Source organism: Aotus nancymaae, unplaced genomic scaffold (genome assembly GCF_030222135.1).
Source record: "Aotus nancymaae isolate 86718 unplaced genomic scaffold, 86718_ANA_hifiasm-v0.15.2.pri h1tg000062l, whole genome shotgun sequence".
Lineage (NCBI taxonomy): Eukaryota > Metazoa > Chordata > Mammalia > Primates > Aotidae > Aotus > Aotus nancymaae.
The window spans coordinates 39,187,881-39,200,563 of NW_026988476.1; the positions used below are offsets into that span (position 1 = coordinate 39,187,881).

Sequence of the window (12,683 nt, forward strand, 5' to 3'; positions counted from 1 at the left end):
CTGAAATTGATGAAAACAAAACACAGAACCTATCTACTAGCTCACCAAATTTAGTGTGAACTACAAATGATGATGATTTGTTTATTCTATGTGATGGGCTTTTTGTTTCTTTGCATTGTTGTTTGCATATTTAGTTTGTTGTTGTGATTGTTAATGTGCAGGCAAGATGAAAAGCAGATGAGCTGGGGATTGTCCCTTGAAGAACATAGTGACTGAAACCCAGAGAGGCCTGGGAAAAGAGGGGCATGCAAGCCATGTCACAGAGAGGGTTCCTCAACCAGTTCCACTCTTGCTCCTATCCAAATGCATGAGATCCTTTAGATATGCCAAGAAACTACTAAAAAAGATAGCACAATCCCTTCCAATTAACTGCGCAATTTTTTTTCCTGGAAAATGTTTTACTGTTAAATTAATAAACACATTAAGAGGAAACAGAAATCCACTTAAACTTTGAATCATCAATATCTTTGAGTAACCTTCAGCAAGACATTCACAGCCCATCACAATCTGGCCCCTGCATTCCTTTTGAATTTTATCTTTTACCACCACTTTTAAGTCTACACTTTTTCCCATCATGCCAAATTGCTTGTTTCTCAAGATTGAATAGGTTCTTTCTTGCCTCTGTGCCTTTGTACTTGCCGTTACCTCTACTTGAAAATATCGCTCTCTCAGGAAATTTTCCCTGATTCTCCCACGAGAAAGTAAATTTGTCTCCCTCTGTGCTCTCAAAGCATTGTGTTCATTCCTCTTTGTATTTGTAATACCAGTGTGTGATTATCTTACCCACTAGACAGCAATCCCTAAAACAAGGACCATGTTGTATTCACAACCTTATCCTCAGACTTTAGAACTGTGACCTGGACATACGTAATAAAAATGCTAATGGAGGAATGTCTGGATGGGTAAATGAATATAAAAACATAACTCAATACAGAAAACTCTTATGTTCAAACCTGTAATTCCTAGGTGAAACTGAGTTGACATTTTCAAATATTATCACTTTCTGAAAGAGAAAACAGGTAACTGCATGTCTTTCCTAGAATGGCCTCTTTTTCTCTCATTTCTTTTTATTATTAGCAAGTCAAAAACTATGCTAAGACTCAGAGAGAAAAAAAAGCCCAATTACATTCTGCAAAGCATTAGGATTGGAGCAGAGTAGAATCATGATGGGGGAAAAAAAAAAACAACTTTCTGACCGTACTAGCAAAAACATGGTCAAGTCTCCTTAAATTAAAAATGAAATTTCATGGTTCCATCAGTTTCAGACTTTCAAGCTGACAGCGTTCTTGGAGAGAATCTATCTTACCTCTTTCTTTCAATGCACTTAGAGACAAAGAGAGAGAGGTATAAATTATCATGTGAGTACTCTAATGCCACCACACATTGGATTCTTTGAGCCTGAGAAAAAGTCAAAGTGTAACTCAGAAGGTCCCCTTTTTATACTATGGTTCCCGGGCAATTCAGCATGGGGCCACCAGCTCTAAGACCCAGCTGACAGTCATAATTTTCAGTAACTGTTCATCTGTGCAAGAAGAAGTTTGTGTCATCTGGACAAACTTTCAACTGAGTTTGGCATGCAACTGAGCTCTGTAACTTTCCATGGTGTAGAAGGCAACACATCATTACGTCTGGTATCCAGCTGGATAATGCTCTAAGCACTAAGAGCTAACAGACAGCTGATCACAAGGGAGAAAACACAGTATCCTCATATCCAACTTCTTTTGTCCTCTAAGAAACTGTCTACAAGAAGATACATTTATTTTCCAAACTCAAAATTGAAAAATGATCATCAAAGCCAGAGAAAGATGTGAGATTAGTTCTTTGTGCATATAAATTACAATTGCACTGGAGTGTAATTAGAGCTTTTGTATTTTAAATTAGAAACTCAGAAGAGTATTTTCATGTTTGTTCAAGATTTTGAATCTGAACTACATTAAAAGTACAATGCAAGTTCATTCTGTTACGACAAGAACCAGATTTCCTAATCAAAGCAAATTGTTTGGCATTGCTGTAAAATGCTGCTATTTAGAAAAACCACTAGAGGTATATTAATGGCAATAATTTGGTACAGTAATTATATAAAGGTCAGGTTGTTCTCCACAAATCACAAACATTAGTAAGAGCAATAATTATAATACATCCACCCAGTTGCATTATTTTAATTAAGTAACAGTGAACAGTAACACTCCCCTCTAGAAAGGCAATTAAATAATACTGCTAAGTGGTCTACAGTCATTTAGACAAGATTGATACTCTGTGAATTTAGCATTTCTCTGGAGCCTCCCCTTCACTGTGGTGGTCCAAACAATAATGTATGAGATATATATTAGAGGTTTCCTTTCCTTTTGCAAACAGGAAATCATCGCATATGCCCTATTTCTAGTAGTGACATTTGTCTGGAAAAGACAAAAACAGGTCTCATTATGATAGCACCAAAGAAATTACTGTGATGAAGAAATAGAAAGGACAAAAACCCTAGGCAAACTCACCAAACTGTGGCCATTTATGATTAAGGCATAATCTCCTGCTACGGTTTCTTCTACAACAGAATCCAACTCCAGCTGCTGCTTTTTTTCACCAACTACATGGCCATTGGAAAAATTGCTGTTTTGTCCAAACAAACTTTCTTTTGCTTTCCTTAAAGGAGAGGGTGAAAAGCAAAACATAACAAAGCATACAGAGCATACCTATTAACTCTAACAAGAAACTCACCTAGAGGTAAATTTATTTCATCACTATTCAGACAGAATATGGCATAAGACCCAGTTTCAGTAAGGAAGCTGGATAATTCTTTGTGATGGGAATACCATAGCACATTTCCAAATTTCAGGATGTAGGAGAGTAAACATCATGAAAACACAATCATCTTAAATGTTTCAAATCACATAAAAGCTAAATCACCATCTTGAGCTGTGTTTGAACTAGGGGATCTTGATAGATTTGGTACTAAAGATTGTCTGAGCTTCAAGGACTTCAGAACCACTATCTGGCATGTAATACTGTTAAATAATGGAAAGCACAAGACTAAAGACAATTGATGAAAACTTCTAGGAATTCCAGGGCATCTATATATAAAATAAATTCATAAATTTGAGGTACAGTGTATTATGATCCAGCTTAAAATAATGGTCATCTGAGAAACATATTTTTAAAAAAATTTTGACAAGAAAAAAATGATGGTACTTACTGAATTGGCATAGCCATTATAATAGAACACTTTCAGCAAAACTTGTACTCATTAGCTTAAAAATAGAATAAATCTTCTGGAAAAAAAACTAAACATCAAAGTATGGAGGGTAGTTCCAAATGGAAACTCCCTCCAAATGCTCTAGATCTAATTAGCAGTAGCTATAAAGCAATCCTGCCCACACCCCATGCATCTCTGCCACCTAAGAGGGAGACTGTATCTGTATGATGACACAGCACCCTCAGAAGTGGCATTCTACTGTTCTCTCCAAAATGGAAAGATGATACCTTTAAAGGAAGGGAAACTTCCTCTCCAAGGACACTTCAGTGCAGGCTTTGAAGTAACATATGGCAAGCTGACTTACCTACAGAAGCTTCAACCACAAACAGAGAACTATCCAGCATGGGTCACAACTGGCATTTATAAAATGAGTACTCAGGAGAACATGGGGAGTGAGAGAAGACCAGAAAGTGAATACTGTGTCTTATGGCAAAAGGAAATGGCTCTTTCTGTGTAAAAAATATTTGTTAAAATGGTTTTATGCTGAGGCTCCTCTGAAAGAAGAGAACGTCCACTTACCAAAACAACAATTTTAGCCCTCAGCTGTCTAATTATTTGAAAATGTAAAACCAATTGTTTACATACTAAGTTTAAAAACAAAAAAATATATTAACTTCTAGCTCAATATCTCCTTCTGCTGTACAGGACCAAAATCACATCTGCATTTAGGAACCCAGAGGTCACATGGTTCCAAGAATGATATCATACATTTAACAATCAGTTTGCAGAATCAAAGAAAAAGATTTATAAAGTCAGAGTGCTACGTGTGAAATTTAGGGAGTTACAAAGGGGAGAGGGAGGTAGAACAGCCATGAAAAATCATTGTTTTAAGTGAGAGGATCAGACTTTCCCATCAGATAACTATGTCAGGGAATCCTCCCCACAGTCATGAAAATTTACAGTGCCAAATAATAAAGAAATCAAGGGAGAAAAATTCCTTGGAAATGAACATTTCTCTGACAATGTTACAGAGCTCATAAATTGGGTCTTCAGAAAGCACCACAGGGAAAACATCTCCTGAGTATTTCTTTTGAGTAAAGTTCTGACTCGCTGGATAAATGACTCAATCTCTGTTTTCCCCTCAGAGAGTGAAAACATTCCAAAGAAGGGTGAAGTTCATCAAAGTATTGGCTGAAATTCTATTTACTTAGGATTTTTCCCCCCTTAAACTGTCTTCCTAACATCTCACATGAACCCTTTTCCAGGCAGAAAAGGGACAGTTTTTCTGGCTCTGCTGAAACTGTCACTGCACTTTCTCTGCACAGGCCAACGTCTCTTGGCCAGATTGGGCTTTCATATTTTTAGACCTTTGCCCATGCTCTATAGCTGTCATTTCTTTTTCTTCCTAGAACTTAGCTCTTCAAACACCAGCTGGTTCTCACAAAAACAATTTATTAGGAAGGGAAAAAGCTACACATAACTCCCTTCAATAACTATGAGCTATACATTTTTGCAAGCATAACACACAATGCTTAACCACAGAATACAAGTAACAAATGCTAAAACAAAAGAGTGCCTGTTTTTTCCAAGCTGGGTAATGAAGGGCAATTTATTACAATTCTTGGCATGCAGAATTGCTTTAAGAATTGAGGCAACTGTGGCATTCACAGCCCATGCCACCAAAAGCACAGCAAAACATAGTTAGGCCCATACTGGCCTGCATACAACCTATAAAGAAAAGAGGATGGTCAGAAAAAAGAGTTGTTTAGTCAGTCCTCTTAAGGCACTCTATATTGAAATGCTAAATTGATCTGTTGGGGCCGGGCACAGTGGCTCACGCCTGTAATCCCAGTACTTTGGGAGGTCGAGGCAGGCAGATCACTTGAGGTCAGGAGTTTGAGACCAGCCTGACCAACATGGAGAAATCCTGTCTCTACTAAAAATGCAAAATCAGCTGGGCATGGTGGTGCATGCCTGTAATCCCAGCTACTCAGGAGGCTGAGGCAGGAGAATTGCTTGAACTTCGGAGGCAGATGTTGTGGTGAGCCAAGATAGTGCCATTGTACTCCAGCCTGGGCAACAAGAACAAAACTCCACCTCAAAAAAAATATTGATCTGTTGGGAAATTGATGGAAACCATGACACCCTGTTTAAAAGAAGAAAATCTGGACTTTGATACAAAATCTAGAGCTTTGAGCTTGGAACCTGGAAACCTGGGTTCAGATACAAGGACCGCCTCTGATATCTCGTGCTTCCACACTTGAGTTATCTGACCTCTAGCCACTTGATTAGCCAGTGACAGGCCCAGGGCTAGAACCGAGGTCTTTGCATTCACAATTCTTAGTGTACTGCACCAAGCTGGTTTACGCATAGAGTCAGCCACAGATTGCCTCTAGGCTGGACTAAGACACAGTGCTAGAGGGACAGTTAAGGGACGGCACTACCCTGCCAACAGTAGAGAAAGGGAGAAAGTACAAGAAATTTTGATTTGAATTCCCAGTTCCATTCTTTACTACACTACCTGAGAGACCTTTAAGATGTTCAACCACTGAACCAGTTTCATTACTAGATATCAGGGGAATGGGACCAGCCAATTAATTTGGCTGGTGACCCAATCCATCAAAATAGGTAATGAAAACTTGGGTTGCTGCACCAGTGTGTGCCAGAAGATCTACAAGATTACCTAAGTATGTGCTCTAAAATGTTATGATTCACGAGAGAAATTTAATCTACTAAAACATTTTGCCTGGGTGACTAGGGGTTAGGAATTAGGACCAAGATGCATTTTGTTTGGCCTGTACAGTGTCTTAAAGAATCTCTATGGCTTTATGGCCAATATGATGTTCCCACTCACCAAAGGCCCCATCACTCCCTGATGTATAATAGATAGCCCAGATCACCTGATCAATGCTATATGCCTGGTCCTGAAGCCATTTGCATTTGAGGACCCTGCACATTCAAACAAATAATTTTCCAAGTAGATGTTGAAAAGTAGATGTTCAAAAAATACCAATTCATATTTTGTTGATTAAAGAAAAAATATCAATTCCTAGGTATACCACTGGGATACTTCTCAAAAGCAGTGGAGTCACTTTATGATTTAGTTAGAGAAGATAAATTTTTCTAATAACAAAACATGTGATTAATGCTACAAAAATGAAATATTGAATGAGTTTTCCTCTCAAATCAAGCACAATTAAATTCTCAGTCCGTTTGCCTTTCGGCAGAAGACACCTGTATTGGTAAAATGTATTCAATGTAGTAATTTTTCTGAGAAACCAAAGCAGGGTTTAATTGTAGCTTTCTAGGCATGCCTTTAATACTAAGGCAGCTAGAGCAGCAAAATTAACCCAGGACTCAAAGTCTCCAAAATGGTTTCATGACACTAAATTTGAAATAAGCCATATGTATGATATGTATGAAAATTATATATCCATGTTTATGAAATAATCTAAGCACATTAGACAGGTTTAAATATAAGCATTTTGGTCATTTTCTTTCAACAGCTACTATCATTCATATCCTGTTCTCTGGTTACACTTTTTTTTAATGAACTCCCACTGAACTCAAAAGCATAACATAAGAAAATGAAATGGTGCAAATTTATGATTTTAATATTTCATCCCAAAGTTGTGGGTTTAGATATAGGGAGCTGAGATTAGGAGTATAGAGAGCAACTTGGAGCAACAGCTTTTCTTGGATGTCATTTTTCCCCCAGTCCTAATATTAAGAAAATGCACATTATAAATGTATTGATTTCTCTTGTGTAGAATGTTCTATCATACATTGCCTCTCTGTCTTATACCCTAAGAATGGTATTACCTACAAGTCTGTGTGGAAATAACATTATTTTACAGTCAGCTGAGCAAGGTGACCTCAAGGCTCCTGAAATATTGAGTCTAGCTGGTAATTCTTTAATTTTTTTTCTTCTGAATATTTTTTCTTCTCATTGAAAAACACAATTTTTTAGCTTTTTCTAATTGTAAAAGCATTACACAAACACTATTACAACACCAGATAATACAAAGAGCCATAAAGAAGAAAATAAACATGATCCATAATTCTATCACCCAGAGACAGCCACTGTTTATATCCTCCAGATCTTGGTAGGTAGGAGCTAAGGAGTTGTGTAGATGTACAGTGTTTTATATGTATATGTACTTACATATATATACTTAAACTTTTTTGCAAAAAGAGAGATCATACTATGTGTGATTTTTTGTAATCTCATTTTTCACTTAACAAAAATATCATTGACATTTTCCAATGTCAGGAAATAGAAAATCACTTTGAATGACTGAAGAGTATTCCATTGCATGTATATATCAAAGCATTTAACAAAATCCTTTATGGCTAGTTATTTAAACTATTTCTCACCTCTATTATCATAAATTGATACAGTAATAAATACTGCTTTTCATACAAATTAATACATTTGTTCACTCATTTTCTTAAGGGAAATTTCTAGAAGAATCATTGTGTAAAAAGTATGCATATGTGTAATTTTGAAATATATTGCTAGTTTGTCCTCTAGGGAGTTTCTATCAATTTACACTCTCAACAACAGTATACAAGTAGTTCACATTTCTCCATATTCTTTATAATGACAGTTATGCCATCTAGTCGGTCAACAAAATGTAGTTGGATAAAATCTTGCGATATTAACTTAATCTCTCCTCCCACCACCACTAGGACCACAGGTGACCCTCTCTATTTAACTAGAAATATGTTTTGCCTCAGGGGGATGTGCAAAGCCAAATACAGAAGGAGAAAAACAGAACTAAAGTTTTGCTTTTTAAGCCCCAAAATAGGTTTTTGAAACTCATAGCAGCATCATTAGTCTGAATTCCAGCAATCTGGAATTTCATTAATTGGGCTTTTGGAAAAAGAAGGGGGAGGATTTCTTTAAGTCTCAAAAGAATAATCCTCAAGTGAATCAAGGCATAAAATGATATCAAAAGGAGCAGAGAAGAAAGAAGTTACTTTTCTTCATTTCCCATCCCAGCCTAGGGAAAGGGGACTTTGAAGAGGAGTTTAGATACCTGATAAGTGGTGGCTAAAAGAAGCCTGGGTTCTGACCCATACCTGGATTAGTAGTGGATGAAGGAACCATGTGGCTAATGGAATCCTCAGATAAATTTGGGGGAATCAGCAGAGTAAAGGGATTTTAGAAACTGAAGTGGCCATATAAGAACACAAGTCATCTTGGGCACAGAGAAGTGTGGAAGAGCAGCCACACTTTCCGTGGTTCCCCAGCAGAGTGTGGAAGTCAGCCAAGACGGAAAGCCAACAACAATCCTAAGAGCACAGAGACCAGACAGGGACACAGGCAAACACAGACGTAAGAAGTGCTGGATGCCAGCAGGGTAGACACTGATGAACAGAGACAGGTGAGGCAATTGTGCATCCCAGACTTGAACTAAATTTAACCGAAAATGCCTACTTTAATTATTCTGTCATCAGGCAGAAAGAGGTACAAGTTCAGTTTTAGAAAATTTAATGAGTTTCTATTCTTGTATCCCTGAGCATACTCTGGGCTGTGAAAGTCAGACAACCTAGCAATGACAAAGTCTCCTACTACATCTTTTCACATCCAATCAAATTATAAGACCTATTCATTCTACCTCCAAAAAGATGTCTATTTTATTCTACCCTTTGCTTCCTCACTACTCCAGTCCTGCTGCCTTTACTGGGGAAATAGTTACAAAAGTAGTTCTTGTTGGTGGAAAGATTGGGATCAGTGGCTGAAAGAATGAAGGAAGGGAGAAAGAAGGAAGTATAGAGGGAATGAGGAAGGCAAGAAAGATATGCATGGAACAGTCATAAAGCTTTAAGTTCTTATCTAATCCCCCAAATAAAATAAGCTATAGGGTAGATATTTGTATATCCATTTTACAAATGAAAAACTAAGCAGAGAGAGGTTATTTACATATCAAAAGTTTCCCACTCATCCTAAGTATGAAGCCAAGATTCCAATTTGAATCCAGCTGACATGAAGCACATACTCTTTCTCTGACATTTGCTATTTCCCCTGGAAATTTCTTTTATTTATTTTTCTTTTGTTTTTGAGACGGAGTTTTGCTCTTATTGCCCAGGCTGGAGTACAATGGCACAATCTTGGCTCACAGCAACCTCCACCTCCCGGGTTTAAGCAATTCTCCTGCCTCAGCCTCCCAAGTAGCTGGGATTACAGGCATGCGCCACCATGCCCAGCTAATTTTTGTATTTTTTTAATAGAGATAGGGTTTCTCCATGTTGGTCAGGCTGGTCTTGAACTCCTGACCTTAGGTGATCCACCCACCTCAGCCTTCCCAAGTGCTGTGATTACAGGCGTGAGCCAGGAAATTTCTTCTGCTCTACTTGCTAATCTGGTGTCTGACTCAAGTGAAGCAGTGAGATGCCTTAACAACTATATTTTTTAGATTAATTATTAAAGGGAATAAGAATACATCTAAGGTATGTTTAGGGAAACACATGGCAAGTGCACAGGCTCTGGGGCCAAGCTGCCTAGATTCACATCCCATCTGAACCAGGGACTACTTTGGGCAAGTTACTTACCCTCTATATACTTCAACTTCCTAATGTGTCCAACAGGGAAAAGAGTAATGCCTACGATTGAGTTTCTTAAGAACAAAATGAGGTAATACATGTATACTGCCTACAATACTGTTCCGGTCACTGTCTCAAAACACTTAGCAATAGGGTGGTTAAAATCTAGATCCATTTGCATCTATCTTCCTTCAGCAAGAGTTAAACTCTGAATGAGAGCAGAGGTGCTTCAAGATGTACGACTAAAGGCATCTGGCAGTTTCCTCCTCCACAAAGAAGCACCAAGATAGAGAGTAGATAATCATACTTCAAATATGTAATCTAAGAGAGAACACTGGGATTCAAGAGAGAAGTGACAGGAAACACCTAACAGAAAGAAGGAGACAGAAACAAGGCATCCTGCCTGGCTGGGACTGGCTGGGAGCCCAGGGGGGCTCTCCAATGTAGGGAAAGTATAAGTGAGGGATGCTCAGTGGTCCACAATCCCACCACAGACTCCATTCCTAGCTATGGGAGAGCCTCTCAACCCTTTCAGACCCTGAAATTAACATAGGGAACTGTCCGAAGACCAGGCAATGCCATTGCTCCAGAGAAGGAGCTCACACTAGGTCCCACATACCACTCCAAGTCCTAAGTAGCTACAGCAAAGTGTCATTTTAAGAGCCCAGCCCGACCAGAATGCATCCTGCCTGGGGGCCCAACAGCACCCACCTTTCCATATTCCTGGAGCTCCACTGACATTCCCTACCTGCAGCCACCACCACTGCCACCATGGCCAAAGTACAAGACACTGACAGCAACCCAATCACCCTTCAAGCAGCAGAGCTTCCTCACATTTCCACATGCCCTAAGGATAGGCTACCCCTCACATATCTGCCACCTACAGCCAAAGCACACACTTCCCAACCACCTGCCTAAGGCTGTTACTACTAAAGCAATCCCACTCTCCCCAGCAGCCACCAGAACCATAGTGCAGCTGCTGCCACCCCAACCTGAGCATTCCACCAAAGGCCTTGGGATAACCCTGTCCCTGCCCACCATAGCCAGCACCCATACACACCACTGGATGGCAGGGAGAAGGGGAACATACAGACAGGTATGTCCAGCCTGACTTTGACCACCCCCCATACCCCTCACCCCAGTGCTTAAGTATACCACCTAGGGCCCTGTGGATCACCCTGTTCCATCCACCATCTACCACCATGGCTCCATCCACCATCGTGAGCACTCTTCTCAGAGACTGGAAGATAGGCTAACCCAGTCTGCCACTACCACCACAGCTGGCACCCACCTGCACTTACCACCTGTGGACCAGCTTGCACAGCCTGTCACAGCCACTGCCAACACCAGCATAGGCCATTTAGGAGCCAGAGAGTTGTCCAACCACTGCTAGCAACATTGCCTATGCCATGCCTGAAGCCCAGGGGCCCAAAGTCTAGCCCACTGCTTCTACTGCTGGCACCTGAGCAAGCCTCCTAGTAGCCCAAGAATCAGCTCACCAAGACCCACTAACACCAGTGCCAATATGCTATCCCTGGGCCTAAAGACAGGCAGGCTCAGCCTGCTACTGCCCCCACTGAAGCCCAAGGACTGTCCCACATCCTATCTCCACGCCCAATAAAACTTCACCACAACCTCCATTAACAACCACACTATCAGCCACAGAGGAAGTCACAGACACCACTGGTTTTGTTTACCAAAACAAACAAACAAACAAACAAAGCCAAATAAATTACATAGAGACTATACAACTGCACACATCCAGAATCAAGGCCAAAGTGCCCTACCTGACAAATAACATAGATACATATTCAGAAAGTCCTCTCCTATGAAAATAAATCCAAAAAATTGGAAGCAGCAACTGTTACACCAGATGTACAGATAGCAATGAAGGAACACAAGAAACATGAAAAAGCAAGGATATATAACTCCAAATGAACACAATAATTCTCCAGTTACAGATCCCAATGAATAGGAAATTTATAAAATTCCCATAAAAATAATTCAAAATAATAATATTAAAGAAGTTTAGTGAGATACAAGAGAACAAGCACAAAGAATATAAAGAAATGAGAAAAATAATTCAGGATATGATTTAAAAATTTACCAAAGAGGTAGATATCATAATGAAGAACTAAACAGATATCCTGCAACTAAAGAATTCATTGAATGAAATAAAAATAGATATATTTGAGAGCTTCAACAATAGACTAGATCAAGCAGAAGAAAGAATTTCAGAACTTGAAGACAGGTGTTTTGAAATAACCCAGTCAAACAAAAGTGAAGCAAAACAATTAGGAAGAACAGACAAAGCCTACATGACATGTGAGACAACATAAAGCAACCACATATCTGAATTATCAGCATTTCCAAAGGTGAAGAGAGAACAAAAGCATTCAAATAACTATCAATGAAATAACAGATAAAAACTTCCCAACTCTAGAAAGAGATTTAGACAATGAGATACAGGAGGCCCAATAATCCCCAAACAGATACAATGCAAAAAGGTCTCTGTGGTACATTATAGTCAAACCATCTAAAGTCAATGACAACAAGAAAATTTTTAAAATAGCAAGAGAAAAGCATCTAGTCACCTATAAAGGAGTCTCCATCAGACTTACAGCAGATTTATCATTAAAAACCTTACAGGCCAGAAGAGAATAGAATAATACATTCAAAGTGCTGAAGGACAATATCTGGAAGTCAAGAAATACTATACCCAGCAAAGTTATCCATTTTGGAGAAATAAAGTTATTTCTAAATAAAGTTACTTTACTGTAGACAAATAAAGTTACGCTCTTTGGAGAAATAAAGTCTTTCCCAGACAAACAAAAACTAAGGGAAGTCAACACTACTAGAAAAGCCCTACAAGAAATCATTGAGGGAATCCTAAACCTGGAAGCAAAAGGGCAATATCTACCATTATGAACAACACATAAAAGTGTAA

General features: G+C 38.9%; 1 protein-coding gene across 16 annotated transcripts in view; it reads right to left on the minus strand.

Moving 5' to 3' along the window:
* ATP8B4 (ATPase phospholipid transporting 8B4 (putative)) overlaps positions 1-12,683 on the minus strand; it is a 397,582-nt gene that overhangs the window by 168,787 nt on the left and 216,112 nt on the right. For all 16 annotated transcript variants that reach the window (XR_001105656.2, XR_001105657.2, XM_012442214.3 and 13 more), the window contains one exon: positions 2,490-2,637. Coding sequence is in view for 14 of the 16 variants with exons in the window: in XM_012442214.3 (XP_012297637.1) it covers positions 2,490-2,637 (148 nt within the window). In the remaining 2 variants the exon portion in view is untranslated. The remainder of the gene's footprint in view (positions 1-2,489; positions 2,638-12,683) is intronic.